This window comes from Haemaphysalis longicornis, unplaced genomic scaffold (assembly GCF_048455015.1).
Source record: "Haemaphysalis longicornis isolate Haplotype H1 unplaced genomic scaffold, Haemaphysalis longicornis Haplotype H1 scaffold_9, whole genome shotgun sequence".
NCBI lineage: Eukaryota > Metazoa > Arthropoda > Arachnida > Ixodida > Ixodidae > Haemaphysalis > Haemaphysalis longicornis.
Genome location: NW_027526460.1, coordinates 64,079,930 through 64,101,073, shown reverse-complemented (window position 1 = coordinate 64,101,073; position 21,144 = coordinate 64,079,930). Strand labels below are relative to the sequence as shown.

The 21,144-nt window shown below is 45.9% G+C and overlaps 1 protein-coding gene across 1 annotated transcript in view; it reads left to right on the top strand.

The window, feature by feature from the left end:
- LOC144151589 (fatty acid synthase-like) overlaps positions 1-21,144 on the top strand; it is a 62,115-nt gene that overhangs the window by 16,842 nt on the left and 24,129 nt on the right. Inside the window, exons 8-16 of the mRNA XM_077682696.1 lie at positions 4,770-5,159; positions 9,103-9,292; positions 11,208-11,437; positions 12,295-12,498; positions 13,382-13,639; positions 13,981-14,197; positions 16,927-17,181; positions 18,505-18,678; positions 19,178-20,399. Coding sequence (XP_077538822.1) covers positions 4,770-5,159; positions 9,103-9,292; positions 11,208-11,437; positions 12,295-12,498; positions 13,382-13,639; positions 13,981-14,197; positions 16,927-17,181; positions 18,505-18,678; positions 19,178-20,399 — 3,140 coding nt within the window. The remainder of the gene's footprint in view (positions 1-4,769; positions 5,160-9,102; positions 9,293-11,207; positions 11,438-12,294; positions 12,499-13,381; positions 13,640-13,980; positions 14,198-16,926; positions 17,182-18,504; positions 18,679-19,177; positions 20,400-21,144) is intronic.

The following is a 21,144-nucleotide window of genomic DNA, read 5'->3' as shown; positions in this document are numbered from 1 at the left end:
TTTACACTTACTACTGAAACCAAAACAAAGAACCTGGTAGTACCTAGTATATTCCTCTATTCATTGTTTTTTTTTGTTGTTTTAACGTACATATACGTGCGACGTGACTTGGGCAGACCAGTAGAAAGACAAAAACATTTGTTGCCGCTCTCGGGTCGAAGCTCCACCATTCCTGGATGATGCTGATCGCCTTCTTGTGGAAGTCAGCGAGGGCTTGCTGCTTTTGTCGATTGGTGACAATAAGCATCTTTTAATGGATGTTATAGTGACTACCGTCCGCCACAGGCGTACTTCCGTTTGACTCATTGTCTTCGAGATTTTCTGGCGATTATACGTTACGTACGCCACCTCCTATGCACTAGTTTTCAAGAGGACCCGTTCGACTCGAAATGATTTGTTTCTTTGCTTTGAAGTGTTAACAAGCAATGAAAGAAAAACATTGAACGAATAAAACAAGACGGGACCTTCGCCTTACCTCAACTACTGGTTTACATGCAAGAATTGGCTCAAAACAAGGGATGCTTTGTTTCCTTACTCCAGAAATCCAGAGAGGGGTTGCTCGCGCGCTTATTGACTTCACGTGGAATGAAAATAAAAAACAATTGCCTCCAATCTCCGTTGGCTAAGTGCTTAAAAACCAAAGCTTTAAACGACACCCATAAGACTTGCCCATGCGACGTAACTTCAGTTGACAGACGCGGCTCTACATAGAGTTAACGGAAGATTCCGCCAGCCGTGACATGGAATTCGTCGGGGCGGCGTCCCGAATGCAGCAACATCGGCCACGGCCCGGCTAGAGCGGTGGATGCAGCCGCAGTAGCCCGGCCGTTCGTCGGCATAAAGAAAACTGAGAGGAGCGCGTTTCGAAGGGTAAGGCAGCGGAACCTAGCCATCCTGCTGTGCTAGCTCGGGGTTACACCACCGCGCGACACAAGCGCAGACACCGAAACAATTCGTCATGTGAGCTTAGTGATTCCCATTTATGCCGTTTAAAACTAGTTATTTTAGTAAGTTTGAGAATTTCGAGAAAGCTGAGGGGACTTTTTTGATCGCTATTTATCAGAACCAGTTGCTTCTCTCGCCTTCTGTAATACCTCTTAAAACAGAACCGAATTGGTAATTACCAATTTAGAAAACAAAGCCCCATTCGTGGCTAGCAGTGCGCCAAAAATGGCGTTTCTCTAGCGGCCAGATGTCTCAATGAGGCCTCTACTGCTTGTTTTCCCGCCCTGCAAACCAATCCTTAACGTATATTTGTATTAGACCACTTATTTCTGTCGGATCCGGGTAACCCAGGAGGTGCTGTCAAACAATTTAATCAAGCCATGCGAAGGAAGCGCGCAATGGACGCAACGCTGCGCCAAAGCAGGCCCAAAACAACCGCCGCTAAAGTAGACGACAAAGCTCTACCGCCGACGTTTCCGCCGGCGAGCAGGCACCTCGACGCGGGGAACGCTGGCTAAATTAGCCGCGCTATCTACAGTGTGCTCCGTGAGTGAAACCCTCCGGCTCGAACCCCCTCGCCGCCGCCTCCGCCGTGTTGGGAATTTCTTTTCCCGCATGCCGCGAAAGAACCGTTGGCTGGTAGAGGTAGGAAAGCTTTGCTCTAAAAGCTTCATACATGTCTCTTTAGATTTGCGCGGTATAGAAGCGCACTGAACATTTCCTCCCAGCATAAGGGACAATGGTCACAGCTGAGCAGCTCAAGCCAAGCAGCGCGCTGCCGCTGTAGTTCGCCTAATGCACTTCTGCCCCTTAGAGTTTGCCGTTCAGGCAGCGCAGTTTTCCCAACTTTACAGCGTGTTGCGCGATAAAAGGGTCGTGCATAAAGCATTGCGCGTAAGGTCAACAATGCGTGTGGCGTGACGTTTTTGGGCCAGAGCTGCTTTTTTATTGTTAGGAAGGTAACTAAACAATGCTAACTTCTCAGAAACCAAAACAAAACCCGAGTATGCCTATTTTACCCCCAACCTTTTTAAGGCTCTGCGGGACCTGCTGAACATGCTGCACTCTCAATGCATGCGCTTGCGCCGTGGCTTGCTGAACCTGCCCAACCCGCTCACCTGACGGCAATATTAATAAGAATAACAGTGAGAAATGGAACCGTCTCCTTAGAGAAGGCAGCATTTGCCAGCCATTTGAACTGCATTTGCACACGGTCAGGTACTTCATGTTCGCAAAGAAAGAGGAGCAGGCACGCTACGCAGACACGGAGAGGGGTAGCAAGAGTATCAAAAGTCATTTTTATTTTCAGTCCTTGAGAGGCGCCGTCTCAAACTAAAGTATCATTCTCATTCCCCAAGTTTAGTAAGCCCACAACACACACTTCGGTTCAACGTGATGTAAGCACGAAAAACTGCAAGGTACTTTTTTTCAAACGCGTGAGCCTTGCCGTCTTAAACTGAAAGACATGACTTTTTTACAACCATTAGCCTTTACTCTTTCATACAATCCTCCTACTATACACACATAAGCAGAATTTATTATAAACCACATATCAGCGACTAGTAGTATCAGCGCTGCCCTAGAAAGCGAAAAAACCCAATCAGTTTCCAAATACTCCGGGCAGTCAACACTTTGCACGACAAATGTCTATGGTAGTGAAACAAGCTACTCCGAAATCAATCCATAAAAAGCCCACATGTGTTCACAGAAAGAGTTCAGAAAGTGTTTGAAAGTCCATACGGCACAATAGGGGTGCTCAGGATGTTGTTCCAGGACACTGTGAAACGCACGGACCAGCGTAACAAGAAGGCTTCTTCGCCTAGCACTGCCAAATCATTTTCCAAGTGACTCATAAGGATTTACAGCACACACCACAGCGGTGGAAACATCGCCCGTTCTGGTCGGGCGCGGAGATACGCGGCACCACGATTTCGCCACAATACAAAAGCCCCAGCACACATCAGGATGTTGTTCACCAACACGTCATTTGAACGCCTGCTCATTCTAAGTGTAAGACCAAACAACCTGCTTAGCACGGTCCAAAACGTTACCACTACACGACACTGAAACAAGGCATGTTCCAATTTTTTAGTGTGCCGGCAGTGCGGGCACCGTGAGGAACGCACAATGCCGAATCTCGCCAGGCGGTCACAGTTCGGAAGAACTTCCCAGCCACGCAACCACCCGAAATCCCGAACATCAGACGGAAGTACCGCCGATGTCAGCTGATGCCAACGGATTCCGCGTGATCTTGTAATCTGTTGATTATCTGAGTGGTTTATTGCAAATTTTTCGCACAAATTGCTTGCTGTAATTTTCCTAAAATTTAAGCTTGGCAAGGTAGACTGGACGTTTCTCAGTGTTATGACAACATAGGCATAAAATGGCGGTGACTGCTCGGCAGACGGACCGGCGCTGCGTTCGTCATAAAACATTGAGCGGGAAGTTCCCAGAACGCACTTCAGCAGCGCCCTTCATGGGTACTCATTTGAGTCCACAAGGTCGAACACGCCGCTTATGGCCAGCACGCTACACATAGTTTTCAAGCAAGGCAAACTGAAACCACCCATTGACTTGGGCAATATCAACAGCGCACGCGACACTGATTCTGTCTTGCCCGCCCAAAAGAACGACCCAGACTTCGTGGCGAGCTGACGGGTGAAATGGCGCGTCGGTTTCGCTACGCGTGCTACATAAAAAAGCGCCGCCGAGACGGACGACTTTATTACGTAGCTGCGCTCTGTGAGGGAAAGTCTGTACTTTGACGCAACCGCAAGACGATGATCCGCTGTCTCGAGGAGGCGCTTCTACGTACTACTTGCCACTTCGCCCGAAAAATGGAAAACCACACCAAGTACTCGAACACTGATAACCCATTCTACGTCGCCCGCCAGGCCAGACGCAACTGTGCCGAAGGGCACCGCCATACTTTTGCCCCTGGTCAGTCGAGCTCCAGACCGCTCACCGTACTCATAAAACAGTCGCATATCTCTGAAAAGCTTCATTCATACGAGGAGTCTATGCAGGCAGCGATGCGTCTGTCTAAGAACGATACAAACTAGTCGTCCTGAATGGGTGCGCATTGTGCGCTTTTATAATAATGCCATTGTTTTGAATAAAGGTATTATTCTAAATTTACCTAGAATAAAGAAGAAGTAAAAATGTAAAACTCGAATCACTTTTTTACTAGATGAAGCAGAAGCATTGTAAGAACACGAGCCGGAAGCTATAAACATACACTTTAAAGACACTACATGATATCGCATGTGATGATGTTAATGTCAATGATGATGATAACGTCCTCAAAGATTTTAGCACGTACCCACAAGGGGGAATCGGCCAGGGCTAAATCGGTTGTTAAATACGTGGGGACTCCAAAATACTAAATTATTTCCGGAAAGAGGCTGTAAAAGGAAACTTAGTTACGAATAATACCCGAATTACCCATTAATGAGCACCCTTCAGCAATTCAAACGCCCTGAACCAGAAAGAATATGTTGAATGCAATTATATATATCCTTTTTTGCAAACCCCGCGATACAATAAAACTTATCTTCTTCATCAGTGGGAGATTGAACATTTTGCAAGAAATTGTATATTCGTCTAAATACACTGTAACACTTCCCCTCGTTCTCAGGCCCATTCGTGGCCCGCTATATTGTCTACATAAATTAATAAATAAAAATACAAATAACAAATGAACAAAGAATCAGTAAAATGGGACCCGTATTATACCAAACCAACAGATCCTGCGAAGAAACCGTGTCGAGCTTTACGCACACAAACCCAACTGCTTTCCTTAAATGTGCTTTTTGTTTTCGCAGAGCAGGCTGGCGAGATTGGAAATGGACGGACCACAACCTGACTCCACGTACGCCCTTCTAAACAACATCGGCCAGCCCAGCGTGAAGCAGTTTCCTTATCGAGGCTTTGCAGTGGTACCCTCCGACGTAGATGGCAAAAGATTTCTTAAAAGTTCCCCCCAAGAGACTCCGTTTAAAAACAAGCCGGTGTGGTTTGCTTTCACCGGCATCGGCTGTCAGTGGAGCGGCATGGCATGGCAGATGATGCACTTCGATGAATTTGCCCACTCAATCCACCGGTCACATGAAGTGTTGGAGCAGTTCGACATCGACCTCTTGAGCTTGCTAACCACTGATGGGGACGACGGAACGAGCGTGACATCTACGTTCGTATCTATCACCGCTGTTCAGGTGCGATTTTGAATGTTTATATTCGCTGAAGTATTTCTTATAGCACGTAGTATTTCTTTCTTTTGATAATTGTCTTTTAAAACGCGCTAACACGTTCAATATATTCGTTGGCAAACCAGGCATGGCAAAAACTAAAAACTGCGTCTTGGGTTAGACTAACCTAGTCTTTTGACACACCATTAAGATGCTCCTGAACTTGCGAACACGATAGGGCCATATCTTTAACCAACAAAGGGTCATAAGTCATATACAGACGAAACAGTTCCTCCTGACTACCTGCATGATAACTTGCAGTGCCTTTGCATTTAGGCTGCTGGAGTGTTGGTGAAACAGTAGTAGCATTTATTTTCGTTTCAAATAACTGCCCTTGTTTTACAGAATTCGGCCCGTGTTGTCCCGTTGGTCTTTCTCACATGGCTCCTCTCCTCTAGCAGACACGTCGGCCAGTACACGATAAGGCGGGTCTTAGCCAACATGCCCTGTTTCAGTAGAAACCACGCAGCTGCTTGCCACATTTCCCTCGACTTCAGTGTGTTCGCTCCAACCCTTTAAGGATAAGCTAAAAACCACAATATACAGCTGTTTCATTCGACCACTTTAACTGAGAAATGTGGCCTAAATTTTCTCAGTTCTCGTTGAAGGGACGAATGATATGTTAGCGATGGTTCCAGAGAGTGAACGCGATTACCTATGTTTAAGAGTGCTTATATAGCAATATTTTAAAATTGTGCCATGTTAAAGAACATCGGAAAGTCTCAATTTATTCAAGCATTCTACTAAAAGCGCGCCTCGGGGCTTCAGTAGAGTTTGCGGTCAGAAAATACCGCATTGTGCTATTGTATGTTCTGAGAATGCATGACAAGCTTCTGTGTTCCGTATTTGACCACCTCTCTTGAACTTTTATTCAAACACCACTAGGAGTTATTTTTAGAAGCATAAACATGCATGCATCAATGTCATTCTGACCCGCCGTGGTGGCTCGTTGGCTAACGTGTTGTGCTGCTGAGCACCATGACGCGGATTCGATTCCTGGCCGCTGCGGTCGCTTTTCTGATGGAGGCGAAAAGGGAAAGTGCCCGTTATGGTCGAAATTTCAGCCTGTGTTTGACATTCACATGTGTTCAGAATTATTGTTGAGCCCTCCATTACGGCGCGCCTCATCGCCCGTGTAGCGTCGGGTCGTTAAATCACATAATCAATCAATCGGCATTGTATTTCACCATACTGTGGACCTCACACCCTACCGCGACCTTCGCTTCTCCGTGATTCCTTATGATTATTCCCTATTATAACGAATAATCACCTAATGACCATTTATGAGGTGATTCATTGATCTCTAACAAAGTTGTGCTCTCATAGTATGGGTTCCACTCTCGCATGCCAAGTTAGCTGGCTTAAACTGGCTGCATGCCCAGATCATGGGCTTGTTTCTGCCGCTAAGAAGGTTTTCACAAAATCAAAAATTTCTTGAAGGTCAAGGCAGGAAAAAGAAAACCTCCAGTGATTTGCGGTTATCCTGTATCTGCGTGCACTTTCGCAAAGGTTGAAAAAGATAGCTGTCAGGTTTAACGCGGACGTGTTTTTGTTTCGGCAAAGAATACGTCAGAAAAAATAAAGCCGTTCCACTCAATGTGGAAGCTGCCGGAAGTACACAGCACTGATTCGCCATAGTTGGCTGTGGCGGTCTTATCCGCTCACCCTTACCAGCCACCACCCTCTTCGCCGCCCTGTCTCATTTCTCTCCTGATTAATTAAGCTGATGTTTGCCCGACGCACTTCAAATGTCCCGTCTTCGCAGTGCTCGCGCGCCCCTTCCTTAACTCTGTCAGAGGGTCTTTTGTTCTTTTTGTGCTTGCTTTTCCTCCCGCGCGTGCCGGCATTGCACCGCCACTTTTTTGTCGCTTACTATCGTAAAAACCAACCGAACGAGCGTTCCTAACTAAGTGAAGGTGGGCGCTGCCGGTTAATTACGTATATTTTGCCTCAAATGTACTTACCTACAGTGACTATTGGCGTAATTTCACGCCGATAGTCATTGCGCTAAACAACGGCGATATCTATGACAAGCACCACCGCTTCACGAGTTTCGAAACCGCTTGGCTTTCGAAGCCTCTGTTGGTCGCCGCTATAACAGAACGCCGTGTGGCTCTACTTGGGTCCAGCGAGTGAGCTACGACGACAAGGCGAGCCCCTAATGTGCTCAGCACCTAAAAGCTTTGTCCTGCGATCGACAGAAACTTAGCCAACAAAAAAAGGGGATCTTCGCAAAAAGAGGGCTGTGGTAGAAAACCTCAGTAACAGTTTGTTGAATGCAAAAGCAACGTTGTTTACTGCATCCCCTTGTCATGTGATAAAATATACACTGGACGGACAAGGCCGTGCGTCAGTGAGCGCCTGCTCAAACATCGCAACACGTTAAAGGGAGCGCTAACGTCCCCCGTTTGGTCGTATTGCTCTAAGCATGGCTGTCACACCATTGGGTAGATGGCATGGAGTAGTGTTCCGTGCTCGGTTATACGGATGAGCAGTGTAATTGCTTATCTCGAAAATACTTGACATTTACTTTTATATGTGTGGTCGTGAGTCTGTTGGTCGCGTAGTCTACGTCACGGCTTTGATTAGTGCTATTACTGTTCTTGCAGATTTTCAATTAATCTTCAGTGGTTAGCACCGCTCGTGTTGTGCACTTCTCCCTCATCTCGTTTAGTTTGCGCTATTTAATCATACAGCAAAAACTCGTTAATTCGAACTCGCAGGGGACCATATTATTGTTCGGATTAATCGGAGTTCGAATTACTGGGTGGGCTCTAGAATGAATGGACTTCGCGCTACACCGCGCGGGCAGAACACAAAAAAAGACATATCTGGATTCGTTATCGCGCATTACAAGATGTTTGTTGCAGCATGATTTTTAAATAATGTTCATGGGACGTGAATAGCGAAGGGCACCGGCGGCGCGGCGCCCGCTGTGGAAGCGAAATTGGCTGTCGCAGCAGCGCTGCAAGTGCGCTACGCTGTTGTTTTTGTTTTGCAGTTCTGCATCTCTAGTAAATTTGGTTTGGTTTAGATGTGCAACACATTGTAATCATTCTGAATCGACTTCTTCGAACAGCGACAAAAACCAGTGGATTCCAGTTCGAATTAACCCCTCGTGAAAGCGATGAGTTGGAATTATCCAGTTTTCCCCCCATTGAAATATTCAGGGATGTGCCGGGACCAGGGCGTCATTTGAAATTAACCGAGATCGAATTAACGAACTTTTACAGTAATGAATGTATACCAACTTTCCCAGCTTTCGACTGCGCTGTTCACGGTGATTATTCGTTTATTTTCTAGCTAGCAAAATAGAAGGGAACCATGTGTCAGGGGAAAAAGAAGGTGTTTCTTGTGGGTTAGGAGCTATGCCCTGTTCAGCAGTCCCTAGGACACTGGATGCGAGCACAGTACATTTGTCGCTGCCACTTACACGGGGTAATTTCCTTAACATTCGCTGGATTAAAAGCCAAGTGCAACGGTAGAACTCCAACTTGTAGTATGGTAGGTCTTCACCAAACTAGGGTCACAAACAAATGAAAACAGAACTGATTCTTTGTCTGGAGCCTTGTGGGTTCTAATGAATCGGCAATCTTAAGTGCTGCCAACAAATGATCTTAACCGTTCTAGTTATACAGACCCGTATTAAGGGCGCTGGTAGCTTTTTTCCTCTGTACTACCCACTCAAACTGGGCAAAATGAAACCCTTGAATTACAGGCAATGACCTTAAAACTAATTAGGACGATTATATGATTTTTGAAATCAACAGTACCGCATAAGTACTGTCACCCTAATTCCCCTCATATCATTTTTCTGTGGCTTGTGTGATCATGAACGATAATGTTGGGTGAGGAGATAATTTCGCATCTCAGCGATATTTGTGTTTTGTTCTTTTTTTTTTGCACACAGATCGCGCTCGTTGACGTGCTCAGCACCGTAGGTGTTCGCCCCGACGGCTTCGTGGGGCACTCCTTGGGTGAAATAGCGTGTGCGTACGCCGATGGGGCTCTGTGCGCTGCCCAGGCCATACTTTGCGCGTACTGGAGGGGACGATGCGTCGAGAATGGAAATGTGCCCGAGGGATCCATGGCCGTTGTTGGTAACTTGAAAGCTATTTCTTCTCTATGCGTAATTAGAAATTAGGACTAGAGCGAGGGTGCTGCCACTGGTCCGTATAGTTCTAGAAGCGCTTCTGAAAGGTTCATTTTTTACTTTAATTTTCATTTGGAGGCCTCCACGGGTTTTTTGGTTAACGGGGAGGCTTATATCTATATATCATTGATTTTCGTCACTTCTGCCAGGGCTTATTGTATAATGTTGTGTTATGATATCTGCGGGAAGCTTAACATACTTATTCTGAACAAAATCTCGTGAAGGCGTACATGGATTCGCGTAGAAACATAACCCCTCGTAGTGAGCCCTTTTACAACTCATTAGATTGATAGGAATGTAGACTCAGCACCCACAAAATCGCCAGACAAACAAGGCCATACAAGAGAAGAACGCTTACTGACCATTGCACGTTGACCAACAGGTCTTGCGTGGCAGTGAGATCTCTATTCCTATGACGAAAATTTACGAGGGCCCACACGCACGTACAAAGGCTCACACATACACACGCACACGAAGGCACTTGAGTCCGCCCTAACCCGCACACGCACTCACCCTGTAGGAGTAAAAAGCACAGGCTCCTCATACCCAACGATGTTAAAACTTCATGCCAACGGTAGCGTAACAAGGCTTCCTGTCAGTCGTGGGCTCTTGACAGGCTCTTAAGTTCGACCCACAGCCTGGCAATTCAAGGGAATATCGAGTCACCATAAGCTTCTACAGTTAAACCTGGATGTAACGAACCTCTACATAACGTATTCCTGAATTTAACAAAGTTTTTCATTTCCCCATTGACAGCCCAATAGAAACCCATGTGTTCGCGACCTCTATTTAACGAAGGAGTTGCGACGGTTAACTTTCATGAAATGAATTCGCTACGTTGCAGAGCAATTGTCTTTTGCACGTTTTCGAAAAAAAGGCTGAAGAAAAGCACCAATTTACCGAGCTTCGCCCGCACGGCGAAGTACCGTGCGTTTACAGTGTGAGTCAGGTGTCGGTAAGGGGCTAGGCCTGCTTGCAGGCGTGTAGTCGCACGTATTCACTGCCATCTGTGGTGTCAGTTAGGTGGTGACGAGTTCTTCGGCTAGAAAACGACATGTTTCGCCTTTTCAAGACAAGCTCGCAGTTTCACATACCGTCTCAGCCGGCGAGAAAGAAGAACCTCGCCGCCACGTATAGCACCCCATCTAGCACCCTCTCCACGATTTTGAGTGCGGCAAAGAGTATCAAATTCCCTAAAGGCGCCCTTGCAGGAAACGTTTAGTTCTTGAAACGGGTGAGGCAACGAGAAGTGTCAAAAGGCAAAAGTGATACTTAAGTTGCGTTTGGGAATACGGGGGCAAGTGCCCTTGCGCCTTTGGAGTGCCGTGTTGTCACTACGTTCGTTGGAAAGCAGTAGGCGCAAATAACGCCAATTTTCACTTTGAAATAAATACTTTAAGGTGAGTTCTCCATCACTGATGTCTAGCAGTTTGCTTTCGTCTCTGCTTCATTTTGGGGAGCCTTAGCTCGAAACCTGCATATAACGAAAACCTGCATGTAACAAAAAATGAAGGTTTTTTGTCACCTTCGTCGTATCCAGGGTTAACTGTAAAGCGGCGCTGTCAAGCACTCTCTAGTGCACGGTGGAGAATTACTAAGCTTAAATGCTCATAAAGTGACTGAGAACACCATCGCCTGGGTAGCCGAATCGGTAAGGTATGAAACATCTACTTAATCGCACGGCTTGGCCTCAGTCCCAACTCTTGGTGGGTGTTTCCCTATCACTTCCTTTCGTAAGATAAAGTTTAGAAATTTTACCACATGACCCATTTAAATGTATCACCACATCAAACGTTCTATGTAGTAATCCCATCCACCATGCCCTAAATATATAAATTAAGCTGCGAACATCTTTTCCACAGGCCTTACTTGGGAAGAGGCTGAATATCGCGGCCGAGGTGAAATATTCTGTGCCTGTCACAATGCCAAGGACCTTGTGACTGTCTCCGGCCTCGCGGATCCCATGGCCCAGTTTGTAAAAGAGCTCAAGGCGGATAATGTGTTTGTCTGCGAAGTGAACAGCCTCAACGTGGCCTTCCATTCGGCTTGCATACGGGGCATTGGACCTGCACTGCTAGAGGCGCTCGAAAAGGTAAAGTTGTAACTCGCAGATTCACGGTACGCCTGATGTTGCTTCTTCATAGTACGCCAATCCTACCAGCGTTTTCTGTCGTTTAACATCGCAAGGCCCTTTTGTGAACAACTTCGTCACAGGGAGATTATGCACGGAAGTATAAATATTTTATTGTTTGGATTGGAACTCCACGTACTGCAACTGGGAATAAATCGCAGACGTAGAGGGCTGCGGAATAGGTCAAAGCACGTGGGTTTCTTTACGGGGACACCAAACTTCATGTTACGCCTACACAGGCATCAACCTCAGCAGCCAAAGGAATTTCGTGTACAACATTTTTCCGCCCTCACTTTGCGGTCAAAACGTGCCATTTTTCAGAAACATTGAGTGAGAAAACATACTGATAATTACCTTCACTAAGGCAAAAAAAAGGCACTTTGTTAAAAAACTTCACTCATCTCCGCGAAGTAAAAACGAGTGGGCGAAGCACCGGGGATCGTTCTTACCGTAAATCACGCGTGGCATGGCCCACTCCCGCATGTAAATGAGCGACAGTGCGTGTGTACAGTATATAAAATTCCAATCCAATCCAATCCGATACAATTCAATTTAATCCAATTCAATCCAATCGAAATCCAACACGAATACCAATGTTCCTCGCGCATGCGCAACACTATGCACACGGATGCCAAGGGACAAGCCACGGACAAAGCGAGGTCCTAAGGTGCTTGGCCCCTAATATAAGTACGTTGAACGGGGGCTAGCCCCGAATGAGCTGTACTCGTATTCTTGGGAATCACCACGAATCGGGAAAACAGAATACATTTAGAGAGGCATTTTCGTGAAAATGCTGTTTTTTTTTCTCTGTCGGTAAGGTGATACCTGAGCCGGAGTTGCGCAGTTATCGCTGGGTCAGCTCATCAGTGCCAGAAAGCTGCTGGAACAAGCCCATCGCTCAGCGTTGTTCTGCGGAGTACCTCGTCAACAATTTTCTCTCGCCTGTGCTTTTCTACGAGGCTCTGCAGCATGTGCCCACGGACGCCATCGTGATCGAGATTGCGCCCCATTGTCTACTGCAGGTAATTAAACAACAAGAAACTTTGCACTTCACTTGAGCACAATCAGGCCCCAAAATGCGGCTTTCAACTCTTAGCTGGCACAGAAAAACGTAATTAACGTTCTTAACATAACTGGGTTCTCTGCTTGGTCGCAGGGCTTTACATCTCCCATATTTTGGACTCCTTTTATTTCACATAGACATTTACGGCAACTGTTACCACACAAGCACTGCTTTGACAGTGGGTCTGACTATACCTGCGGAAACGTTTCCGCGAAAGTGAACAGAAAACGCTCCAAACTCAGAGTGCGCATGGGAGATAGAAATCGAGTGGGAGGGGTGCCAAGCCACAAAGAGGGAGAGAATGTGGGGGTCTCGCCAATGCCTTTTTGCACCCCGAAACGTGCCATCTCCTCGTGTTTAAGACGTAGCTGGCGAGCTAGAGGGAGAAAATTACGCTCTTTCAATAGATTGCGTTTCGGTGCGAGTCACGACTCCGCGGGATCGACGTCGTCGCAGCTCGCCGACGTGTCGATGAAAGAAGGAGAGCATCCACAGCTCTCGGAAGGTAATCATGACCGTTAAGCCAGTCTTGCGTCGCGGGAGACATAGAAGAGGGGATTCGCGACGCTGAGAGCTAGACACAGCGTGGAGACGGCGATAACGCTTCCGCCTTAAAAAAATGCAATAAAATGAGGCGTACATGTATTCGTACTGTTTTACCATGGTTTCGCGAATACAGCTTCTCTGCTCTACCGTTTTAACAAGCTGGGATGTCGGACAAATTCCTATCAGCAGCATCCTAGGCATGCCCTTTGAATTGTTAGCAGCTTCTCATTCTTGGCGTAAGTTTAGTTTTGTAAGTACCTAAATCCCACGCGTGTTGTAAACTATATCGATTGCAGGCAATCGTCTGCGGGGTACTGGGCTCCGACGCCACGTGCCTGGGGCTTATGAAGCGCGATTCAGACAACATTACTCTCTTCCTGGAGACGCTGGGCCGACTGCACGCACTCGGTGTGCAACTCGATCTGCGTTCACTCTACCCCCCTGTGCCGTGGCCCGTTCCTCGAGGTACCCCAAGCATCTCGCATTTTGTCGGCTGGGACCACTCGCAGAGCTGGAAGGTCGTCGGATGGAAGGACTTTTTCAACAAAACCAAGGTTAGACGAGCTCTAATTCCAATCTTTTCAGCGCCCTGCCGGTAAATTCCTAAAAGACGCGAACATTCTTTAAGAAGTCTAAAGATGTCAGTCACGGACAAAGCTTGGCTTGCCATTTCAGCTGGTAAAAATTCTATGTTGGCCCAAGATCAAAGTGCAGATTACTAGCACTCAGCATGTTTCCACCCTAATCTTCTCCTTTGATAATTATGATAGATTTCCAAGTCAACACAATAAGAAACGCGCTCCTTTCTGGATGCTGAATATATTATTAGACATTAGAGAAACAAAAACAATCGTTTACTAACTCTGCAATGGCCGGGGTGCTTACGTACTCACAGGTGTCCGAGGAGGTTGTAGAGGTGGATTTGACAGCCCATGACCGGGACGCCTACCTTGCGGAGCGCATGTTGAATGGAAATGTGGTGTTTCCTGCTGCCGCTTACATGGTCCTGGTGTGGAGGGTCTGGGCAGAACATTCCGCTAAGCCCTTTGATGAGGCCCCCATTATCTTCGAGAATGTAACTATTCATGAAGACATCATACTGCCAAAAAGCGGTGAGCGGAAAGTTTATTTGTGTTCTAATTTCACGATACGCCGTAGGTTCTTACCTATACAGTAAAATTGTACAGTTAAAAGCAAAAGTTTACGGATTTCGTGAAGCAGCAATGTTGGGTTAATTATCCGCCGCATGGCAGCCCGAGGTATTTCGTGGCGGTATTTTTGCAATACTTTAGTAATGATACGACATCTCACGTGCATACCGCAGTTTGTAGTCTGCTGCCGGAAGAGAAAAAAACCTAAAATTGCCATTTTTGGGGGGCGTATACGTTTGCCTGGAACTATCGTTAAAATTTAGAAACAATTGTCTCTTTCATATCAATTCGCTATTAGGGCAAAATCACTGATAGCCTACCTCGGCGGATGTACCAAATGTGTGAACTTCAATATTTTACAGTGTATTACGATGGACATCATCGCCCGAATGTTAAATTTCACGTGCAGTAAGTAACACGCTGCTTCGAGTGCATTTAGTCTCAGCCTTAAGGCTTTTTACGTCAAGCGTAATTAGTTGCCGTTGGGACTACCGTCGCACCTAGAGACTGGACGTAGACAACGGGTATCCTTTGCACATAAGCAAGCTGCAGTTACTCACTGACGTCAAAATACGTCACCGGGAAATGTATAGACCTTAACTCGGGCACGAATGCAGTAGTTGCTGCATTTCTAGTGCCATTAGCAGTCCAGAGAAGTAGGGATGATGCTGAAGAAACTTGATTTTGCACAAACTGGTAGGGACAAAGCTCCGGAAGGTGAGCCTGTGTCGGTCCTTCCCTCGACGATGATAAATAGGAGGCCGTGAGCCTTTTGTTAAAGGTCTGAACACATGCGGCGGTAAGCAACACGGTTTGGATGTGCATTGGAGTGCAAGAGTCGGCACGTTGCAGATTGCCGCCTGCATTAGATGAGGATCGCCTGCACATACTTTGTTGCCACCTGCGCCTGATCCAGCCCCTCTACAACAGAGTTTAATTAATGCCAGCAATGGAAAGGGGGTTTTTAAGCCTATTTCTTATTTTGTATTGAAAGCGCACTGCAGGACAGACATCTATTTCTGACGACTATGAAGATCGTGGAGGAAGTGAAGAAATTTTAAAGCGCTTCCCGTGGGGGAATCGAGCATTTGTCCCTTGCGTTGTGAAGCCGACGTCTATCCGATTCCGCCATTCCAATACCGGCAACAACGCTAGAATTGAACAGCGGTGCATGGACGTGCGAAATTAGGTAGAAAATTGTGCACCCCTCATTGTAAAGGGGATGATTGCTGAGCGCAAAGTTCCTCGCGCGAAATCAAGTGGTCAAGGGTCAAAGTCAAACCCGCTGCGACCAAATATTCAATCTGCTCGGACGTCATCGTAAAATCTCAACGACTGAAAGTCCGAACCGTTTGCGAGCCGTAGTCCAAATTCAAACGACAACGAAGGAATTTATCTCGACAAAGCGTCGCCTTAAATTATCGGTGTCGTTAGATGGAGTGGTGCGTGTTTTTTTGCCCCCAGACAAACTGCCAATCCTTTGCAAAATTTGTGCCTTCAAAAAAAGAATCGCATGCGTGCTTTATTGGGGAGAAAACAGAATTTCTGGCATTTGGTATGTCGGTAACCCGTGAGATTTTTTTTTTGTCATGTCGCAGAAAGTACGAGGATGAGACGGCCACATGTCTGAACAAAAGAATCCGGGAATGTTTTTGCCATGCACAGATCAGCGAGAGAGGAAATTTTTGGCATACAGCATTGCCGTTATTGCAAGTGCACTCTGTAGTTTGACCAATGAAAAATAAGTTCTGTAACATGGGGATCAGGTAAAAAAGAAAGATTCTAGGCAGCGGAAATACCAAAGCTAAGTAACGCATCGGTAGGCTTGTCTGCTAAAGCCAGGGTGAACAAGGAACTTGAACATTCAAACAAACAAATCTCTGCTGGCGTAAGAAGACTGTCTTAATAAGGTTGACTCAAAAATTGTTTGCCAGGGGAGTGTTTCACGGCGTCTTCTGTGTTTTTATCTATTGCGCATCATTATTTGGGGCGTTGACCAATTTTGTCAATGTGTATCTACGGGTGCTTATAAATTATATGATTCGGTGTAGAAATTAAGGTAGAAGTCAGCGTTCATCTGGTAAGCGTTCACTATGGTCCCTGTTTTTCCGAAGTGGTATATATGATAAACTGCCAATTGACCCGGTCTTGCACCTCTTCAAGGAAGGAGCGGAGTGTAATGTCATTATCGTGCTGTGTGTGTTTGTGTCGCGCGACCGGAGGGACCTCCCAATTTAGGCAGATGTTTTTCCCACCATGAAAATCTTAGGTATGACCGACCTTGTGCAAGCTACGCATTCATTTCCTGAGGCTGTATTGATCTAATATTTGGCTCAAATATATTCGTTTTTGATTGGTCGCCTAACTACCTCCAGTGAACGTTGTGTCTGTGTGAAAGCTACTCCTTGCTTTTGATACCAAACAAATATTGCTGCTTGAAGACACAATCCTCGAGGACCTTTATGAAAGTACACATCGCTAGTTTTATACACACTGTATGATTTTTTACACAAGACGATGAACGATAGTTCAAGAATCTTCAACGCATTCGGCGGCCAAGTGTGTGTCACAGAAAAGCTGCACACGCGGTGTACATCTGTTAATGCGTAGGTGGCAAGGGAATGTGCAACAGTACCCAACGAAAGTTCACTGCGGGAGGGCAACGTAACAGGCTCACCTGTTACCTACAGGTGTGGTCCGTCTGCTGGTGAACGTCATGCGCGAGTCGGGACGGTTCCAAGTCAGCAAGAATGACATCGTTGGGGCGAGTGGCCGAATTCGCATGGCTGATGGAGACGTAAAACCTCTCAACCTCGGGCCACCTTGCACACCTGAAGAAGAAGTTTTATTCGAGCTGGAGGCTGCCGACATCTACAAAGAACTAAGACTGCGCGGATACCAGTGCAAGGGGATGTTTCAGGGCATTTTGAGAAGTGATGTTGAGTGTGAGTTTCTTGGTTTTCTTGGTTTCTTAGCGTCTGCAATTTACGGATATTTATTTGTTACGTTACAGATGCATGGCCATGGAAAAACATTTGAACCTTAATTTCGAACATTCGCTGCAGAACAGAAACTAATACAACACAAAAAGTTCGATACGCAACGTATGACTACGTTCAAGTCACCTTGATCTAATTCATCTAGGCCATCAGGTGTACGTGCAGTGCTTGGGCTAATGCTCAGTTCATGCTCTATTCACGTGACTAAATGATTTGTGCAGGTGCAGTGAAACAGAATACCTTGCGACGGCCACTCAGGTGCTGCCTATATATTCAAAAGCGTAAAAGCATGTTTTAGACATCCATGCAGTTGCAAAAATAAATCATCCACTTTAAACTATCTTAGGATCAAAATTGGGTTATTTATTTATTTATTTATTTATTTATTTATTTATTTATTTATTTATTTATTTATTTATTTATTTATTTATATATTTATTTGAATACCCTCAGGGCCCGAAGGGCGCTACAGAGTGAAGTGGGGGACATCTGGTGTAACAGAAAAAGAAAAGCAGCAGCATTTATATGTCTGGAAACGACTGGTAATTTATTGGTTTTAGGTTTTAACCCATTGACGCAATGCAGGCGATGAGGCCAGCTGTAGTGGAGGGCTCCGGATTAATTTTGACCACCTTGGGATCTTCAACCTACGCCGAAATCTCGTACTCGCGGCCGTTTTTACTTTTCGCCACCATCAGAAAAGCGGGAGGGAAAAGAGCCCGCGTCCTGTGTGGGAAAACTTTACATGGAAGTACCAATAAAGCGCGTAATTTTTCAATACTAGTGAAAGAAGAAGCTTTCTTGGCATGTTTCATTAAATTAAACCAATTTTGAAGTCTGAATGGCTTCCTTCTAGATTATTTGTTTTATCGATGTAGCTGTAAGAAACGAAGCAGTCCTTACCTGCTCCAATATGCGAAGCCAGATTTTTATTTTCTTGCGAAGTAAAAACTGTAATTGTGAGTGGTATGTGTTGGCAAACATAAGCCATAAATTGCGATTTTTGTGCAACCTTTGAGCTCGATGCAGCAGAGGTTTCATGGAAAATAAACAAGTTCATTCATTTTTGCAACCCCCTATACAAATGGCAGTAGGGAAATGTGCACCTCTAGGCAGCGCTAGAAAATTACATGATGTGCATGAGCTTAGACTTTGTGAAAAATTATATCCTTGCTTTACCATCTCAGTCGCAGAGTTTGCTTACTGAGTATATGTACCCTCAGTTGCCACTGACTGAACAAACGGGTTGTTTAAATAACATTTTCCCAGTTCGTCGCGGCAAGCTCAAGTGGGAGGACAACTGGGTGACCTTTATAGACGCCATGCTCCAATTTCTTGCTCTAAGCAACCATCACCGAGCAAGCACGCAACCAGTGCAAATTGAGTTCTGCAGTGTAGACCCCAAGGCCCACGCCAACGTCATTGGACACAATGCACAGGCCGGTAAGTTGACATCAGTGTTATTTTAGACTTTAAAAAGTGTTGATATAACGGTGTACTAATCACTGAAATAAACGGAATGGGAAAGCTTCCAAGTGTGCGGTCCCCATGGTGTACTGACATTTCATGAGTAAGGTGGTTGTCTGAGAGTTAACACGGCACAACTTGGCGGAAAATGACTTCTGTCTACTTAGCTGAAGTACGACCATTTCTGCAGCGCCTTTACACTGTGTAAACGTCAAGAAGAGTAGCGTTGTGGAGGCGATAAAGCTTTCTCACAAAGGAAGAGTCAGTTTTTCACATGCTGGTATTTGTTACACGTATTTCCGACAAAGCACTTCTTCGGGCTTTCGTATTCGGGCATTGGTGGGAGGAGCTCTAAAAGTGGGGAATTATCCCCTGCACATATTTTCGGGGGTTGACTAGTAGATGTTTTTAAAAGACGGCAATGAAGGCAAAAGGAAGTAGTTAACCCACGTTCATTTTTCATTTTTCTATGCAGGTGTAGACATAGCATACGAACGCTACCTGCAGACATGCAGTGCTGGAGGAGTCGTCATACGGGATGTTGTTTTCAGCCCCATATCGATTTGGAAAGACCAAGTTCCGCTCATGGAAGAGTACAATTTTGTGCCATTCTTCGACAGGGATTCCAACAGGCAACAACGGCAGGACTCCATGCAAGCTTACATAGAGATGTGTTCCGCCATTGTCCGACGCATTCTAGACCTCTGCGCTCCAAACTGCACCCACAACACAAACCTCTTCAGCTCCTCTCCTGGCGGGATCGCTTTAACACTTGACCATGTTCCCGAGGATCCTGCTGAGAGTTGTGTCCTCCTGCGAACGCTCATCACTATTCTCAACTCAGTAAAGGACTCGCCATCTTCGTTGGACACATGCGTCAAATCAGCTCAATCTTTCAACAAAACAGACCTCGAACAGGACATACTGAACACAGCTCTATTTCAAGAAGACCCGTTGAGATTCCTTCTCGACATTGTCACGGAGAACATATATGGTACCAAAATCAGAGTCCTCGAGTTGACGTTGGAAAAAGACAGCCTGCTGCTGGCACCCTGGGTGAGATCTTTGTTGTCCATGTCCAAAACATGGATGAAGATCGAGTACGTGGTAGGACACGTATTTCCAGGTAGCCTCATTTCGGAAGAACCCCTGGAAGGTGTAACGATAACTAACTTGGCTTCGGCTATTTCCTTCGAAAGTGGACTCTTTGAAGCCGAATTAATCGTCGCAAGAATACACACCGGCGACCCCACTGAGGTCCATTCCCTTCTTGAGAAACTGTCATCATACTGCAAAAGAAATGCTTTTGTGTTCATCGCCATGCGAACATGCATGACACCGGCTGAACTGTTTCTAAAAAGTTTTGGCGAAGCGCCACATAAATCTTCTTCATGTCAAGAGTTACAGGCGGCGTTTGAAGACAACCAATTCCGTCTAATCGCGCACTACTCGAACAACTTATCGTCCCTGCTGCTGTTCCGACTCTGTTCGCCCCCTTGTTCATCGTCCACGCAAGAAGTGGTCAAGGTAGAAAGCGCGAACCTTGACTGGGTCAAGACGCTAAAGGAGAAAGCACTCAACTGCGAAAGCGGGCAGCCCGGACAAACTTTATGGATTGTCGGCGAAAATGGCGGGCTGGACGGAACCTTGGGTCTTATGACATGTCTGCGGCAGGAAAGTGTCGGCAGGAACGTAAGGTAGGTATTTAGCAAGATCACAGTGAACTTCACTGTTATAAATGTGGTGTATTATAATTTAACCTTGCCTCAAACAGGTTGCTGAAAGTTTAGGCTGGCTAGCTATTTAAATTCTCCGCAATTGGATATCTGAATTAACTTCTCTGTATCCATAGGGCTAACCAACTTTAAACTTCTTGTTGTCGTTTATATAATGGTCTCAAGCGTACTTATCGCTATGTGTGGTCACAATAACGGCGTCACCAGGAATATCAACTCTGCGCTTAAACCTTAGAACCCGCTCTCCTGTACTTATCTCGAATCCACGCGAGCCCTTGTGCCACCTATACGTGTCACGAAACAGAGTTTTCTCTTACTTGTGAATTTTATTCCCAGTATTCATGTACCACGAGTGTTGTCCTTTGATGACCTGCTCGGCGTTGATGCTAAGAAATTTCCTTCATTCCGGTTGTCAGAACCCCCCTTGCGCGACATCGTATGGACCAAAGTGATCCCTTTTTAATTGGTGTCAAATAACGCATCCGGTCCCCGGACTCACATCAGTTAACAAGCAACAACCGCACAGAAGACGAAGGTAGATATTCGCACACTACTCACACGACATGACTATATTGAATGGAATTGCGTTAACGCCATATTTGCGGAATCAGTTTGGCCGAATCGTGCTGTACGCGAACTTATGTGCTACAATAGTGTCGGAGAGGCTGCTGCAATATTAACAAAGAATGCTACAGAGCAGTGAGCT